This window comes from Bufo gargarizans, chromosome 6, assembly GCF_014858855.1.
Source record: "Bufo gargarizans isolate SCDJY-AF-19 chromosome 6, ASM1485885v1, whole genome shotgun sequence".
NCBI lineage: Eukaryota > Metazoa > Chordata > Amphibia > Anura > Bufonidae > Bufo > Bufo gargarizans.
In genome coordinates this window covers 374387803-374406434 of record NC_058085.1, presented here as the reverse complement: position 1 = coordinate 374406434, position 18632 = coordinate 374387803, and the positions used below count along the sequence as shown (strand labels likewise).

Sequence of the window (18632 nt, the reverse complement as noted above, 5' to 3'; positions counted from 1 at the left end):
TAAAAAAACTTCTACTTTGCCACAGATGAGATGTCTGACCTTCTTAAAGCCATAAGAGCCACTATGGGGGTAGAGGATGTTCAAAAAAACTCACTCCATTCAGGAGGAGATGTTTGGGGGACTGAGGTCAAAAAGAACCAGGGTGTTCTCGATTAACGAAAACATTTGGGATATGATCTTGGAGGAATGGTCAGACCCTGAGAAGAGGCTAGGGGGTATCTAGAGAATACAAGAACCGCCTGTTATTTGATCCGGCAGAGTCAAGACTATTTGACGAGATCCCAAAATAGACGTACAGGTGGCCAAGGTTAATAAAAAAAACTCTTTACCCTTTGAAGACTCATCCCAATTGAGGGACTCCAAGGAGAGCAAAGCAGACAGCTTATTACGAAAATCCTGGGAGGCATCCATGTTTAATCTTAAGTCTAACAGTGCTGCAACCTCGGTCGCGAGGTCTATGTATCTTTGGCTAAATTAGTTAGAATCCCATTTGAGGGATAAGACCACCAGGGAGGAAATAATAATGTCCATCCCTCTTCTAAAATCGGCAGCGACCTTTTTAGCGGATGCGTCTGCTGAGTCCATTCAATTCTTAGCAAAGGATGCAGGTCTTTCTAATGCAGCACGTCGTGCCCTTTGGATGAAATCGTGGTCAGGGGACAAGAATGAAGTTATGTTATATCCCCTTTTCAGGTAAATGTGTCTTTGGTCCAGTGTTAGACAAGATCCTGGAAAAGGCGTCAGATAAAAAGAAGGGGTTTCCGGAGGATGGACTTTTTTTTTTTTTTTTTATAGGAGGAAAATTCCCTTTAGTTTCTTTCAGGGCCAAGAGAGATCCTACAGAGGGAACGGGATGTCAGGCCTCTGGAGTTACCCCAAAGGGGGTAAGGGTAAAGGGTTTCTCCTCAATCCCCAGAGTAAACAATGACGCCAGAGTGGGCGGAAGGCTAAAGAAATTCCTATCTTCCTGGGAGAAGGTAACATCAAATCCCTGGGCCCAGGAGGTAGTCGGAGCGGGCTATAAAATAGAATTTTCTTCAGTCCCCCCCAAGGAGATTTTTGACATGAAATCTGGGGTCAGTGAAGGCTCAGTGCATCATTTGGCAGGGGATCAAAGATCTCAAAGACTTAAAGGGGTTGTCCAGGTTCAGAGCTGAACCTGGACATACCTCCATTTTCACCCCGGCAGCCCCCCTGACATGAGCATCGGAGCAGTTCATGCTCCGATGCTCTCCTTTGCCCTGCGCTAAATCGCGCAGGGCAAAGGCATTTTTCTGAGTTCCGGTGACGTACCGGGGCTCTCTATGGGGCTGACAGGCAGCCCGGTGACGTCACCGGCACTGATGGGCGGGATTTGGCTCTGCCCTAGCCAGTAAAACGGCTAGGGCAGAGCTAAAGCCCGCCCCTCAGAGCCGGTGACGTCACCGAACACACTGCTGGGCGGAAGTTACCGCCCGGCAGTGTGTTATTGTAAACACCAAGAGCCTGTGCCCTGTGCGATCTAGCGCAGGGCACGGGAGCGCATCGGAGCATGAGATGCTCCGATGCCAGGCTCAGGAGGGCTGCCGGGGTGAAAATAAGGGTATGTCCGGGTTTAGCTCTGAACCCGGACAACCCCTTTAAAGAGGACCTTTCACTAGTATACAAACTAAAAACTAACTCTATCTGTGGGCAGAGCGGCGCCCAGGGGTCCCCCTGCACTTACTAGTATGCCTGGGCGCCGCTCCGTTCGCCCGGTATAGGCTCCGGTGTCTCAGCTCCGTCTGTTGTACTGGACTGATTTTTTTGTAGGAGGCGTGTCCCTTGCTGCAGTGCTGGCCAATCGCAGCGCACAGCTCATAGCCAGGCTATGAGCGGTGCGCTGCGATTGGCATGCACTGCAGCAAGGGACACGCCTCCTACAAAAAAAAAAATAAATCAGTCCAGTACAACAGACTGAGCTGAGACACTGGGGCCTATACCGGGCGAACGGAGCGGCGCCCAGGCATACTAGTAAGTGCAGGGGGACCCCTGGGCGCCGCTCTGCCCACAGATAGAGTTAGTTTTTAGTTTGTATACTAGTAAAAGGTCCTCTTTAAGGGTTGTAATTCGGGTCCCAGTTTCAGAACAGGGCCAGGGATTCTATTCTAGCCTCTTTCTGGTAAAAAAGAAGGAAGGGTCATTCCATATGATTATAAATCTGAAATTCCTCAACAAGTACATTTCCTACAGGAAGTTCAGGATGGAATCCCTGGGATCCCTAATTCTCCTAATAAAAAAGAATGCAGTGATGTCTACAGTGGACTTAAAAGATGCGTATTATCACATCCCGATCCACCACAACTCAAAAGTTCTTGAGATTCACCGTAAAAGACCAGCAAGGCAACACTCGCCATTTTCAGTTTACAGATCTTCCGTTTGGGATTTCCTCGGCTCCCAGAATATTCACCAATCTGGTGGTGGAGATGGTAGCATTCCTGAGACAAAAAGAACTAAACTTGATCCCTTACCTAGACGACTTCCTTCTAGTTGGAGATACAGTAGACCAATTACTAACAGATCGGGACTGGATTGTCAAGTCGACAGAAATCCTGTCTACAGCCATCGACCAGAGTACGGTTTTTGGGAGTCATCCTGGACTCACACTCGGACCACTTTCCTGCCCACAGACAAGATTCAGTCTCTAAAGGAGAAAGTCAAAACCTTCCAGAGGAAAACGATCTGCTCTATAAGAGAAGCTATGCATTTGCTGGGAACTCTGACAGCCTACATTTCTTCAGTAATGTGGCGTCAACTACATCCCGTCCCATTGCAGTCCTGGATTCTGAACATCTGGGACAAGCAACAGAGGTCACTAGACTGCAAGGTTCATATTCCAGCCTATGTAAAAGCCTCCTTAAGATGGTGGAAGGTGGACAACAATCTCTCGCAGTGAGTGGCCTGGAGGAGAGTCTCCGTATGTTCAGATCAAGACGGCTGCGGGTCAGTCGGGCTGGGGAGCAAAAATTGGGGACTCCTATTACCAAGGTTCTTGGGTGCCTTCGGTAAGCAGCCAATCCTTAAACTTCAGAGCGCCGTATGGGAAGCCTTAGACGGCAGAAAAGGCTCTTCTGGGTGACCACCTCAGTATCCTGTCAGACAGGGAGGAACAAAATCAAAGAAGCTTCTAGACCTTTCAAACAAAATATTTTACTGGGCCGAAAGGAACGTGAGGTCTATCTATCGGCAACCTATCTGAAAGGGACCCTCAATCAGGTGGCGGACTATCTAAGCCGACACACAATAGACCAAACAGAATGGTCCCTAAATCCATAAGTCTTCGGAATGATAGTCGACAGATGGGGGACATCAGACATATTTATTCCCAGAATTTTTGTACAGTCACTCAGAATTGAGAAAGCTTGTTGGAAGAACGAGTGAAACGTTTTCAAGAAATCTACAGTACGTCCAGTTGCCTTGATTTATTCTTTACAGAGACATCAGACACAGATTGTTTTTGCGTCAAAAGGCAACAAAAAAGTGAACGGATTCTGTTCCCTGGATCCCAGGGGCAATGATTTACAAAAGGTATGGCTGTACTGCCCTCCCCAGCTCCTTCCTAGTGCTGTCAGCAGATTCATTTGGTCAGAACTGCTGACAGACTCCCTATAAATGCTGTGCCTGCTCTGAACAGACCTCTGTATGGGACTGTAGCGGCCAGCCTCGGCTACCTTTGTGTAGGCGCCTTCACCCTTGTACCTGGCAGGACTGGGAGCGTGATGAGTGTCGCTGCTGGGACTTCTGCCGCCTCTTCTAGGTCAATCTGCTTATTTCAGCATTCGGTTCATTTGGGGATTATTTACAGGATTATGGCAAAGCACTGTCTGCCAGGAATAATAAAAAAAAAAAGGAAATATTTTCAGAAAATCTCTTGTAATATCCCTGGCGGTGGCTCAGGATATGCTAGGAGTTGTAGTTTCACGCCACAGTCCCCCCAAAAAACTATCCAAGATAAAATTTTGCACCTAAATGCAACAGTGTCAATAGAGAATGTGAGCCGGGGTCAAAGGTTCCCCAGTGATCTGTCGTCCTCCCCTCACGTGTTAACCCTCTGACTGCTGGATACGTAACAAATGTTCTAAAAAAAAAAGTCTCACGTGTTTGGTCTAATGCCTGGGACTCAGGATTGTGACTCCACCAGCAGAATTGTGAGTGCAGCTCTGGAGTATAATACAGGGTGTAACTCAGGATCAGTACAGGATAAGTAATGTATGTACACAGTGATGCACCAGCAGAATAGTGAGTGCAGCTCTGGAGTATAATACAGGATGTAACTCAGGATCAGTACAGGATAAGTAATGTATGTACACAGTGACTGCACCAGCAGAATAGTGAGTGCAGCTCTGGGGTATAATACAGGATGTAACTCAGGATCAGTACAGGATAAGTAATGTATGTACACAGTGACTGCACCAGCAGAATAGTGAGTGCAGCTCTGGAGTATAATACAGGATGTAACTCAGGATCAGTACAGGATAAGTAATGTATGTACACAGTGACTCCACCAGCAGAATAGTGAGTGCAGCTCTGGAGTATAATACAGGATGTAACTCAGGATCAGTACAGGATAAGTAATGTATGTACACAGTGACTGCACCAGCAGAATAGTGAGTGCAGCTCTGGAGTATAATACAGGATGTAACTCAGGATCAGTACAGGATAAGTAATGTATGTACACAGTGACTGCACCAGCAGAATAGTGAGTGCAGCTCTGGAGTATAATACAGGATGTAACTCAGGATCAGTACAGGATAAGTAATGTATGTACATAGTGACTGCACCAGCAGAATAGTGAGTGCAGCTCTGGAGTATAATACAGGATGTATATGGACTTTCTATTCTGCTGCTGCAGTCTCTCTATGTCCATTAGTTATCTTATGTCGGTGTCTTCAGGTCCAGATCAGACATTCACCAGATTTGAAGAGACCAAACATTTCTGTGATCCAGATGCTGGGTGAAGTCAGCAGATGTCGTCAGTCATTTAAAGTCATGGAGAGGGGGGTTGGGGGGGTTTATCAAACATGGTGTAAAGAAGAACTGGTTTAGTTGCCCATAGCAACCAATTAGATTACACCTTTCATTTTTCACCCCTCCTTTAGAAGATGGAAGGTGGAATCGCTTTGGTTGCTTTACACCAGCATCGCCTCCGGCAGTGACGTTTTTGCTGCCTTTTCACTGTCTGTAGTGCCGTGTCTGATGGGGGTGATCTGTGGATTCGCCTCTGGGGTGGGTTTGGCGCTATGTGACAGGTTGATTGTTGAGGTCTTGTGAGCAGCAGGGCGTCTGAGCGGGGGACGCAGGTACAATGGAATCTGCAGCCTCGTTAAATAAGGGGAGCATTGTGTCAGCGCTCCTTCCCGCTTCTTAAACTGTCAGTGCCAGGAAGGGTTAACCGTCGCCTCCTGGCATCCACGCCACACTCCCTGCTCGTTATGTTTATGTAGCTCAGAAGAGTCTTTAGAAAATGCGCGGTTTTCGTTTTATAAGCTTTGCCATTGTTGTATTCATTTCCTACAGCTCCAGTAGGTAAACACGGGGTAACTTCCTGCTTCCTAGAGGGCGGCGAGCAAGTGACGGGCGAGCGCCCTCCACCAGCGGGCCGGGGGCTTCTGGTGACACACTTTGTAGGAATATAGTGCAATCTGTGCGTTCTGCAACATTGTATCGGTCTTTCTATATTTCTGCCTGTTCTTGCTGTCAGTGAATGGGAGCGTTTTTGTGCCGACCTTCTCAAAGCTTCACACGGGGCCTGTTAGTCTATACATGAAAGGGGGTCTACAGGTGTTTTATTCCGGGGGTGCCCGGAATCGGTATACAACTCTGGAAAACAGCACACATTTCTCTCAGCTCCTGATGGTTTGTTACAGTGTGTCAGTCTAGAGTACAGTATTGTATGGGCCGTGCATGCGCAGTGCGCTCTCCTTCACTTCTATGGGAGAGGCAGGGATTAGCGTTTGGTGGTGGACTGACCCCAGGATTGGTGGACCCGCACCTATCAGACAATGGGGGCTTATCCTAGCGATATGCCCCCATTGTCTAAGATGGGAATACCCCTTTAAAAGCCCGATTTCACTCATGTATCTGCTCCAAATATTTCTAAAAAAAAAGTGGTGCAATTTGGCGCCTCTAGGGTTTCTACGTTTTACATGATGTACTTGATGAAGGGGCAGGGCTTAGCGGAAAGCGGGCGTGGCCTGATGTGCACAATTTTGTACCAGAATTTTTGCACAACTCTGGCGTAAAAAATATATCTCTAAGCCAACCAAAAAGTCAGACGAGTGTCTATCCCTGCGCCAGACTTCTCCTCCAGCCGGAGCCCCGATGAGAATTCTGGTGCCGGTCTACACCGACGGGTCAAGGTTACACCATCTATAGGATTAGTAAATCCGGGCCTCTGTGTATTAGGAAGTTGTCTAAATTCCAATGTTCTTCTGTTATGATCTCCGTACCGTTCCCCTGATGTCACATGACTGCGATGGTCGGGCCGCTGGGGCGAGCGTGCTGTGCATTGGGGAAGGGGAGCTAGCAGTCCTTTGGCTGAGGGGGAAGGAGAAGATGGAATTTTTCTAAGTTGAAACTATTTTAATGGCAATTGCCCCTTTTTGTAATTTTTGGAATATCCTCTAGCAGTAACTCGCGCTTCCAGGTCTCTTCTGCTGTGATCACATCTGCACCGCGCTGCAAACATGGAAGAGTGACAGGGAAGTGCGGGGGAGGGGGGACGCCTTAGTGTTCGTCTTATTTCAGTCCTGTTCATTGTGATCTTTTTCATTGTCTTGTGTCCCTGATCTTATTAGTACTTCCCTATTACCTGGATAGTAGGAGTTCAGGTAGGGGACTCCTTTATTGGAAAGTGACCGTCTGTTCTTGATCCTTAGGGAGGATCTGTGATTGACTGCCATTTGCAGGCGATTACATTTCACTTTTCAGGTTTTACCAGTTCTGTGAACTTTTCTTTTCCGGTTTACAGCTTCGCTGGTGGAGGCCGTTATGCCCGTTTCAGACGAGTGTGTCCTGTGCGGAAATCGCGCTCCATTTCTGAGCGAGATTCCCTGTTATGGGCGTTGCTCGTTTCTCAGCAGCGCAGAGCATTATACTGATTTATAATGCTGTGTGTCTCTGCATGACCTGTATCTACTGAATTATACTGACGGCATTATGTCAGTGTAATTTTGTAGAAGGTCATGCAGAGAGAGATCAGTATAATGCCCTGCGCTCCTGAGAAACGAGAAGTCTCCATAAAGGGAGTTGTGCTCATACACGGAGTGTGATTTCCACACAGGACGCACTTGTCTAAGGCCTCTTGCGCACGAACGTGTGCACCCCGTGGCCTTGCTGTGGCCCGCAATACATGAACACCCATCGTGCTTCCGTTCCGCACCATTCCGATTCTCCGGATTTGCTGACCCATTGAAGTGAATGGGTCCGCATCCGTGATGCGGAATGCACACGGAACGGTGCCCGTGTATTGCGGATCCGCAAATATGGTCCGCCATACGGCCACGGAGCTCACATGTTCGTGTGCAGTAAGCCTAAAACTAGCCTTCAGCTCCTTGTTTGTACTTTTGCGTCCAGCATTCAGCTTTGATAGCATAACTGATGTAATAACTGCAACAGAATATATTATAATGTGTATGGACGAGGTCATGTACTTACTGCAGCCTCTGCAAAGGACAGTTTCCAGTAGGGGCTGGGGGCATACACAAGAAGTTACAGGTGCAGCATTGCTTGCTTCCTTCTCCTGTCTTGTCCCATTTAGGCTACTTTCACACTTGCGCTTGATCGGATCCGTTCTGAACGGATCCGATCATATTAATGCAGACGGAGGCTCTGTTCAGTACGGATCCGTCTGCATTAATAACTTAGAAAATTTTCTAAGTGTGAAAGCAGCCTGAGCGGATCCGTTCAGACTTTCAATGTAAAGTCAATGGGGGACGGATCCGCTTGAAGATTGAGCCATATGGTGACATCTTCAAGCGGATCCGTTCCCATTGACTTACATTGTAAGTCTGAACGGGTCCGTGCGGAGGCGAGCGGAGGCTGAACGCCGCCAGACTGATGCAGTCTGAGCGGATCCGCTCCATTCAGACTGCATCAGGGCTGGACGGAGGCGTTCGGGTCCGCTCGTGAGCTCCTTCGAACGGAGCTCATGAACGGACCTATGAACGCTAGTGTGAAAGTAGCCTTACTGCGCCATCCAGCTATCTGTGAGGGAATGTTCATGGGACAGAATAATAATAAATCAAACTTTCACTTTTTAATACTTGGTTGCAAATCCTTTGCAGTCAATTACAGCCTGAAGTCTGGAACGCATAGACCTCACCAGACGCTGGGTCTCATCCCTGGTGATGCTCTGCCCGGCCTCTACTGCAACTGTCTTCAGTTCCTGCTTGTTCTTGGGGCATTTTCCCTTCAGTTTTGTCTTCAGCAAGTGAAATGCTCAATCGGGTTCAGGTCCGGGGATTGACTCGGCCATTGCAGAACATTCCACTTATTTCCCTTAATAAACTCTTTGGTTGCTTTTGCAGTATGCTTTGGGTCATTGTCCATCTGCACTGTGAAGCGCCGTCCAGTGAGTTCTGAAGCATTTGGCTGAATATGAGCAGATAATATTGCCCGAAACACTTCAGAATTCATCCTGCTGCTTTTGTCAGCAGTCACATCATCAATAAATACAAGAGAACCAGTTGCATTGGCAGCCATACATGCCCACGCCATGACACTGCCACCACCATGCTTCACTGATGAGGTGGTATGCTTAGGACCATGAGCAGTTCCTCTCCTTCTCCATACTCTTCTCTTCCCATCACTCTGGTACAAGTTGCTCTTGGTCTCATCTGTCCATAGGATGTTGTTCCAGAACTGTGGAGGCTTTTTTAGATGTCGTTTGGCAAACTCTAATCTGGCCTTCCTGTTTTTGAGGCTCACCAATGGTTTCCATCTTGTGGTGAACCCTCTGTATTCACCCTGGTGAAGTCTTCTCCTGATTGTTGGCTTTGACACACATACACCTACCTCCTGGAGAGTGTTCTTGATCCGGCCAACTGTTGTGAAGGGCGTTTTATTCACCAGGGATAGAATTCTTCGGTCATCCACCACAGTTGTTTTCTGTGGTCTTCCGGGTCTTTTGGTGTTGCTGAGCTCACCGGTGCGTTCCTTCTTTTTAAGAATGTTCCAAACAGTTGTTTTGGCCGCGCCTAATGTTTTTGCTATCATTCTGATGGGTTTGTTGTGTTTTTCAGCCTAATGATGGCTTCACTGATAGTGACCGCTCTTTGCATCTCATCTTGAGAGTTGACAGCAACAGATTCCAAATGCAGATCGCAGACTGGAAATGAACTCTGCACCTTTTATCTGCTCATTGTAATTGGGATAATGAGGGAATAACACACACCGGCCATGGAACAGCCGAGAAGCCAATTGTCCCATTACTTCTGGTCCCTTAACAAGTGGGAGGCACAGATGCAAACTGCTGTAATTCCTGCACCGTTCACCTGATCTGAATGTAAATCCCCTCAGATTACAGCTGACAGTCTGCGGGTAAAGCTGACAGTCTGCGGGTAAAGCTGACAGTCTGCGGGTAAAGCTGACAGTCTGCGGGTAAAGCTGACAGTCTGCGGGTAAAGCTGACAGTCTGCGGGTAAAGCTGACAGTCTGCGGGTAAAGCTGACAGTCTGCGGGTAAAGCTGACAGTCTGCGGGTAAAGCTGACAGTCTGCGGGTAAAGCTGACAGTCTGCGGGTAAAGCTGACAGTCTGCGGGTAAAGCTGACAGTCTGCGGGTAAAGCTGACAGTCTGCGGGTAAAGCTGACAGTCTGCGGGTAAAGCTGACAGTCTGCGGGTAAAGCACATCTTGTTAGTTTCATTTCACATCCATTGTGGTGGTGTATAGAGCCAAAAATGTTAGAACTGTGTCCATGTCCCAATATTTATGGACCTGACTATGTCGCTGTAATCAGAACACGCACCCCTCCCCCATCCACTAGACAAATCCAAGATGTAGAAGACTCTTCACTTTCTCAACCATTTTTATTTATGCTCCAATGTCTCCACAGTGTTCAAAAAGTTGCAGATGAATTTTTTATTGATTTTAAAAACCTCCTGTTTTGTGTATACAGCTTGTCTGCAGAGTTGTGAGTCACCCGCATGGTCTGATCCTACTGCCTGTGTCCCTCCTCTTAGGGCTCATTCACACGATCGTAAGACGCAACGCATGTGGACCCAGTCATTTAAAAAAAAGATAGAGAATAAAGATGAATGGAGGGCGGGAACGCATGCGCAGTACGTTCACTTTGGGAGCACCTCTGGGACCGGCACCTATCTGACATTGGTGGGATATCCTAGCGATATGCCCCTAAACCTTTAAATATTTTGGGAGCCATTTATAAGTGTCTAATTAATTTGTGTGTTTTGGTCTAAGTTGATTTAGGGGTATAGTCTGGGGGCTGAATTTGGGGTCTCGGTTACTTTAGTGGTCTGGTGATTGTGCTGTATCTTGCATTTACTTGTTTTTAGCCCTTATTTTTTTCATTCATTGCTCGGGGTGCCCCGACATGGGATTTTTTTTCACCCCCAGGTTAATAAAGTAACAGAAAATTGTCGCTAAAGTCCTTGTGGCTGTTTTTTGCCCGGAGAGCCGCCGTATTCCTGCGGTGTCTGTGCCTTCACGGGTCGTACTTCGGATGTTTACACAGGTGGGGCCCTGAAATCTGTGACGCTTCTTCGTTTTTGAAGGTTTTGTGTTAATCGTGATTCTTGTCTGGAAACTAAAAAAATCACACACGGCCATACAAGTCCTGTAATAACAGACGGGTGGCTTGTGTGTTTAGTGACATAGCTGTTTGTCTGGAGGAGCGCGCGCCGTCAGTGTAAATACTGCCGATTATTTCCAGGTTCTTGATGGTCGGCCCTCAGCATCAGATTGGTGGGGTCCTACTCTCGGCACCCCCTCAGGTCAGCTGCAGCCACAGCGGTGGGAGCAACGCTGCGATACTTGCCCCGCCGTGTGTGTAAGTGGTGGAGAGACCGCAGCCCGTACACCACCTGTGAACATCATCTAGAGGTACTGCCATGGACAGTAGGGCTATGTTCACATGTGGATGATATGCTGCGCATCTTCCATCACAGAAATGCATACAGAAAACCTGCTGCACATCAATTTCTGCCCGAATTTTACCTTTTGCAATGTGCAGAGTGAAATCCACAGCATTTTTCTCTTTATCCTAATCATTCCTTCATTAAACCTCAGTTGCCTCCAGAGCTGCCTTCAGTATTCAGCTGGCCTTAATCAATACATTTTGGAAGCTCCCATATAGTCAGACTTCACATTAAAGGGGTGTTCCAGCAGCAGGTAAGTTATCCTCTATCCATAGCATAGGGAATAACTATCAGATCGGTGGGGGTCCTACCGCTGGGAATGGGGGCCCTGTACCCCCTGCATGTGCTGTGCTCTCTCTCCGGACCTCCCATAGAAATGAATGGAGCGCCTGCCTGCATGTGCAACGAGCAGCTCCGGTCATTTCAGGGGATCTGCAGGGGGTACGGGGGTCCCGTTCTCATGATCACAGTGGTAGGACCCCCACTGATCTGATAGTTGTCCTCTATTATGTGGGTTGGGGATAACTTTTACCTACCAGAGTACCCCTTTAAATTCACACACCTTCTCCTGCCAATGGGCAGCCAGCACAATGCGTGCTGCAGCTCTGGATGTGACTAGAGTGGGATATGTCAATAGCATTTGTATGTGTGACCTCCTTTGCTGCAGCCCCAGTTTTTTCTAGTACTTAACATCAGATTTGTAATGAATTAAAGTTTTTCATTTTTATTTTCCCGCAGATCTAACCCAGAACCGGTCTTTTTCGCATTCGACATCTGATCTGGAATAAAACATGTAGCTCGGGGGATATAGATATATTCGGGAGCTACTCAGATTTTATAGTGTTTTTTTTTTTTTTGTTTTTTTTTTGTTTAGTTTTTTCTCCTCCCCACGTAAAGGATTATCCTGGACTCTGTTCATGTTGAGTTCATGAGGTGTTTGGCTTAATCCGTCACTATGAGCAGCAGCATAGGAAAAGATAAGGACCCCAAGGATAAAGACCCTAAGGGCCCCACTATGGTCAAGGACCGTGAAAAGGAAGCCAAGGCCTCTGGGGGTCCTGTGAAGGAGAACAAAGACAAGGACCTTAAGACCAAAGTCAAAGATGCCAAAGAAGGGAAGAAAGACGCAGGTGGGGCGCAGCCTGGCGTGGCTTTTTCTGTGGACAACACGATAAAACGCCCCTCGGGCGTGTCTGGCATGCGTAAAAAGGCCAGCAATGCCGAGGTGATAAAGGAACTGAACAAATGCCGGGAAGAGAACTCAACTCGTTTGGACTTGGCCAAGAAGTCCATTCACCAGCTCCCGGCCTCCATCAAGGAGCTGACGCAACTGTCGGAACTTTATTTATACGGTAACAAGCTGCCCTCGCTGCCAGCGGAGGTGGGCAGCCTCGTGAACTTGGTGACGCTGGCGCTTAGTGAGAACTCTTTAACCAGCCTGCCAGACTCTCTGGAGAACCTGAAGAAGCTGCGGATGCTGGACTTGCGGCATAACAAGCTGCGGGAGATCCCGGCCGTGGTGTACAAGCTGAGCTCCCTCACCACGCTCTTCTTGCGCTTCAATCGTCTCACTACTGTGGAGAAAGACATCAAAGCCCTGAGCAAGCTGACCATGCTGAGCATCCGGGAGAACAAGATCAAGCAGCTGCCGGCAGAGATCGGTAAGGGGGGGGTCTCTGTATCTAAAGGGGATTGACCAACCTCAAGTGTCTGATCACGGGGTTATGAATCCCGCCACTGCGTCTTCATAGTATGCCAAGCACAGCGCCATACGTTGTATAGTGGTCGTGCTTGGTATTGCAGCTCGGTCCCATTAAGTTTAATATGACTGAGCTGTACAGCGGCCATGTAACTGACGCCAAAGAGAAGGCCGCAGCGCTCGCCTAAGCGCGCCGCAGCACCTTCCTAAAGCTGGTTCGTGGGGGTGCCAGGAGTGGGGCTCCTACTGATCAGATAGTGAGGATAGCTCATCATTATTTCAGTCCTTGACGACCCCTTTCATATGGCCCGGGCAATGGCTGCTTGAGGGATCTTCTGCGTGGTGCCTTCTAGGACGCTAAGAAAGGGTTTGAATGCAAGTTAAAGGGGTTGTCTAACTTTATCATGTAGACAAAGTTAAAGGCCCCTTTCACATGGGCGAGTATTCCGCGCGGATGGGATGCGTGAGTTGAACGCATTGCACCCGCACTGAATACCGACCTATTCATTTCTATGGGGCTGTTCACATGAGCGGTGATTTTCACGCATCACTTGTGCGTTGCGTGAAAATCGCAGCATGCTCTATTTTGTGCGATTTTTCACGCACGGTTGCTAAGAGACTATCGGGATGGAGACCCGATCATTATTATTTTCCCTTATAACATGGTTATAAGGGAAAATAATAGCATTCTGAATACAGAATGCATAGTACAATAGACCTGGAGGGGTTAAAAATAAAATAACAAATAATTTAACTCGCCTTAGTCCACTTGATCGCGCTGCCCGGCATCTCGTCTGTCTCCTTTGCTGAACAGGACCTGGGGTGACGTCACTCTGGTCATCACATGTTCCATCACATGATCTTTTACCCTGGTGATGGATCATGTGATGACCGGAGTGATGTCACCACAGGTCCTGTTCCTGCAATGAATGCTCACCACAGGTCCTGTTCAGCAAAGGAGATAGAAGGAGATTCCGGCTGCGCCATCAAGTGGACTAAGGTGAGTTAAATTATTTATTTTTTAACCCCTCCAGCGCTATTGTACTATGTATTCTGTATTCAGAATGCTATTATTTCCCCTTATAACCATGTTATAAGAGAAAATAATACAATCTACAGAACACCGTTCCCAAGCCCGAACTTCTGTGAAGAAGTTTGGGTACCAAACATGCCCGATTTTTCTCACACGAGTGCAAAACGCGTTACAATGTTTTGCACTCGCACGGAAATATCGCAGGTGTTCCCGCAACGCACCCGCACATTTTTCCGCAACGGCCGTGTGAAAGAGGCCAAAGGGGTATTCCATTTAATTTTTTTGGGTCCTACTGCTGGGACCTCCACAGAGAACGGGGGGCCCCCATATACCCTGCATCCCCCCTGAAATGAACGACCAGCTCCATTCATTCATTTCTGTGGGAATTCCGGAGATAATGGAGCTGTGTATCCGGCTATTTCCGGAACTCCCATAGAAATGAATGGAGCAGCAGCACACATGCCGAACCGGCCATTTCGTTCATTTCAGGGGGGATACTGGACTCCCGTTCTCGTGATCGGTGGTGGTCCAAGCAGTAGGACCCCCAGCCAACTAATAGTTAGGGAATGGATAGAGGATAACTTAATCTAACCGGAATACCCCTTTAAGGATACTTTCACACTAGCGTCGCTGGATTCCGGTAGGCAGTTTCATTGCCGGCAATCTGTTTGCAAACGGATACCATTTGTAGACTGATGCGGATCCGTATCCGTCTCACAAATGTATTGCCATACCGGATCTGTCTCTTTGGTTGTCATCCGGAAAAACGGATTTGGTGTTTATCTTTTTCACATTTTGAAAGGTCTGCGCAGACCGCAAAACCGGGTCCGTTTTGCCGGAACACTTGGGGCCGGATCCGGCATTAATGCATTTCAATGTAAAATAATGCCGGTATTCCGGAATTTTGAACGGAGAAAATACCGCAGCATGCTGCAGTATTTTCTCCTTCCAAAAACCGTACAGTGACTGAACTGAAGACATCCTGATGTATACTGAACGGATTGCTCTCCATCCAGAATGCATTAGGATAAAACTGATCAGATCTTTTCCGGTGTAGAGCCACGAGGACGGAACTCAATACCGGAAAAGAATAACGCTAGTATGAAAGTAGCCTGACGCTACGCGATAAATACCGCTTGCTGACGTGAGACAACCCCTTTAATGTGTCATGGGAGCATCAGAAACTTCCAGGTAATCTGGTGCTAAAGTCGTACACTTTGCTCTTCCTTCCTAATCGTTAACATGTCTTGTACTCCAGTCCCATCCAGAGCTGCATTTACAATTTGACTGTTCGCCAGTTGGAATTTCCTAATCTACTACTTTCTAGTGCATTTATTGATAAAATGTGTGGCCCGAGGGGAGGCCTGTTTCTTCCACCGGGCACCTCAATGGAGCTAGCTGACTGGTAGAGGCTTCGTGTGCAGTTCTGGGTGTGACTAGAGTATAGGATGTGATCCTAAGGGTGAAGTTTTGCCAAATTTCTTCAGCTTTCAATCCCAGGACGATTGTGTATTTGCGCTGAGATTGCAGATGGATATTGGGGGATCAGCGAGGCGCCGGCAGCCGCTGCAGGACGTCTGAACTAGCAGTGAATTTTGGGTGAATGTTCTGCGTCCTCTCGCCCCCATCGACAAATCAAGAATAGGAACTTCCTGCCTCTTAATAGAACAGGAAAAGTATCTCGGATTACAAAGCGCGGCACGCCGGTCGGGACTGTGGGGTAGGAGGCCGTTCTCAGGCGTAAAGTTACAAATGTCGCCTGTAATGACGGAGCAGGATCAGGGGCAGTTTTCACGTATCCGGTATACAGGTCGCCGTTCAGGACGCGTTAGTGGGATTTTCTGCTTCATCTTTGTGTAAAAAGAAACATTCTGCAATAGACTGTTTTGGTTCCTTACGGTTTTCAAGATCTCTGCTTGCTGTCATTTCTTATAGCCATACGTTTAAAATCTGTGCAAATGGTAATAACTTGTCACAGCTGAGGGTTGGATACAGTTTTATAGGGACTGAGCTTTAGGCTGATACATTTATCTGCACTGATACATTGTAACAAACTGGAGAGCGAGATTTGCACTGGTGATGTGTTTATCTGGTGCACAGTTGTCTAGACTGGATACAATTGTAGCAAACCCTCAGCTGTGAGAAGTGATGGGTCAGAATACGTTTTCAACTTCTTAATAGACTGTGTTTTGGTTCTGTGCCATTTCCATCTCTGCTTGCCGTCAATGAATGGGAACATTCTTGTTTACATCCAGAGGCTGAAAACCTGTGCATTCCTTCTCAAAACTTTACAGAGGGTTTGTTACAGTGTATCAGTCCTCTGAGTGAACCTGAGCAGCACAGGTTTCTCTGTAGCCCTGTTTGTTACAGTGTATCAGTCTGGAGTCCAGGCTATTTTATCACTTTCTGCTTTGAGAAGTATTAGATCTTTTATAGGAGTTCAGCCTCTTTATGTTCCCATTCACTGATAGCAAGCAGTGGTCTTGAAACCATGAGGAATTGTATGGTCTGTTAAAAAGCAGCAGAACTTTTCATTATACCCGGATTACCCTTTATTTACAGCACGTTTCTCTCTGCTCGCTATCTTTTTCTGTTTGACCTTTGGGACCCCCACAGTCCTGAGAATGAAGGGGCTGCAGCGCTGATTTAGTGGCCTTAGCCTTTCCTTGCCCAATCCTTTAGCTGTCAGCACTGCGGACCCCCACCGACGATCATAGAGCGATGGAATTATCCTAGCCATAAGCGGTCACTTTATAAGATGGAAATATTCCTTTAACTGGCCCTTAAAGGGTTTTTTCAGGAATGCACATTGATGCTGTCCCTGTAGTATCCATGTCCGAGCCCCTGGATCCCCAGTGGTCCTCAGTATAAAGGGGCTGCACTGCTCCAGCAAGCGTCATTGGTCATGCAGTGTCTTTGCAGGTGGTGCGGTGCCTCCGTGCCCGTTGCTGGTCCAGCGGTGCCCCCCCCCGTGTCGGCGCGTGGTCCAGCGGTGCCCCCCCCGTGTCGGCGCGTGGTCCAGCGGTGGCCCCCCCCCCGTGTCGGCGCGTGGTCCAGCGGTGGCCCCCCCCCCCGTGTCGGCGCGTGGTCCAGCGGTGCCGCCCCCCCCCCCCCCGTGTCGGCGCGTGGTCCAGCGGTGCCCCCCCCCCCCGTGTCGGCGCGTGGTCCAGCGGTGCCCCCCCCCCCCCTGTGTCGGCGCGTGGTCCAGCGGTGCCCCCCCCCCCCCCTGTGTCGGCGCGTGGTCCAGCGGTGCCCCCCTGTGTCGGCGCGTGGTCCAGCGGTGCCCCCCTGTGTCGGCGCGTGGTCCAGCGGTGCCCCCCCGTGTCGGCGCGTGGTCCAGCGGTGCCCCCCCGTGTCGGCGCGTGGTCCAGCGGTGCCCCCCCCCCCCCCGTGTCGGCGCGTGGTCCAGCGGTGCCTCTGTAATCCATGGCGTTATCATTTCGGCCTCTTGTATAATGTGTCGGCCTGATCTACCAGATTTATTCATTGCCTCCTTACATTTCCATAACGCTCATCACTGCTCATCCTGATGCTTGAATCTAATGCCAAAACTACAGTGTAGACTGACACAAACGAGAGGAGAGAGGGGGGGGGGGTGTATATATTTTGTATATATTTATATCATCATAGGAATAGATGTGACATTCGGGGTCTGTGTAACGCTGAGTTTTTCCTCTGGGTATAGTGAATAGAACTAGATCTAACCGCCTCATGCACGCCACTATGTATTTTGGGGTCCACGAAATACAGATATTGTCTGTGTCGCATCCGCATTTTCTGTGGACCCATTGACTTCAATGGGTCCATGGTCTGCATTTTGCAACCAAGTGTAGGACGCACGGATCATCTGCGTCCGTATGTCCGTTCCGCAAAAAGATAAAATAACTGCAGAATGCAGACCACTGCCATTGAAGCATCGGGCTTGAATATTGGGGTCAGCCGCTCTTGGTCTCCGCCGGCATCTGTCAGGAGCTCCCCGCACACGTATATGGGGGGCCTTCACCTCTGGTCATTGTATAGAGCAGGCATCTTACTCCAGCTGTGGTAAAACTACAACTCCCAGCATGCTTGAGTGTTCTCAGAACTACCTTAGGAGTGAATGGGGCATGTTGGGAGTTGTAGTTTCACCACAGCTGGAGGCTGCTGACCCCCGGTGTAGAATGTCACCGTATTGGCTGTGGGCCTGATGTCGTGGTTTAGAAGTGAAGGTGGCTGATCACGTCACGTCCAGAGTCCGCCATTAACGACCTCACTGTAAACAAGGAAGCCGCTCGCGATACATTCGAGGAGGAAGTTTTTCCGCCGTCTCTGCATTCCTTCCTAGATGAATGTTGTATGACAGACCGCTACTTCCCCTTTAAGGGTCCATTCACGCGTCCGTAGTCTATTGCGGATCCGTAATACACCCGGCCGGCACCCCATAGAACTGCCTCTTGTCCGCAATTAGAGCATGTTCTATTTTTTTTTGGGAGCTGTGTGCTGTCCGCATCTCTTCCGGCCCCATAGAGAATGAATGGATCCGGATTCGTTCCGCAACTTTGTTGCTTTCTATGGGCTTAGAGACTGACACATGTATCCTATCCTCTAAGGGTGGCAGCTCCGTTCTTAAAGGGCCAAGTGCTAAATTAGAGCTGAATTAGACCGATGTTCACACCACGGACAATGTCAGAGTCTGCCACACATCCAGCTGCAGAGACCGTCAGGACGCCTTGGTTTCTGCCGCGGTCCCGCTCTTGGTTTACCTCCATTAAATGGCACTTAACCACAAGCAGACTCCTGCCGTGGC

General features: G+C 48.6%; 1 protein-coding gene across 2 annotated transcripts in view; it reads left to right on the top strand.

The window, feature by feature from the left end:
- The window catches only part of SHOC2 (SHOC2 leucine rich repeat scaffold protein), a 45368-nt gene that overhangs the window by 6213 nt on the left and 20523 nt on the right, over nucleotides 1-18632 (top strand). Inside the window, exons 2-3 of one of the 2 annotated variants that reach the window (XM_044297849.1) lie at nucleotides 2445-2447; nucleotides 11853-12775. In XM_044297849.1, the coding sequence (XP_044153784.1) occupies nucleotides 12070-12775 (706 nt within the window). In that variant the 5' untranslated portion in view covers nucleotides 2445-2447; nucleotides 11853-12069. The remainder of the gene's footprint in view (nucleotides 1-2444; nucleotides 2448-11852; nucleotides 12776-18632) is intronic. The other variant, XM_044297850.1, reaches the window with a different exon arrangement.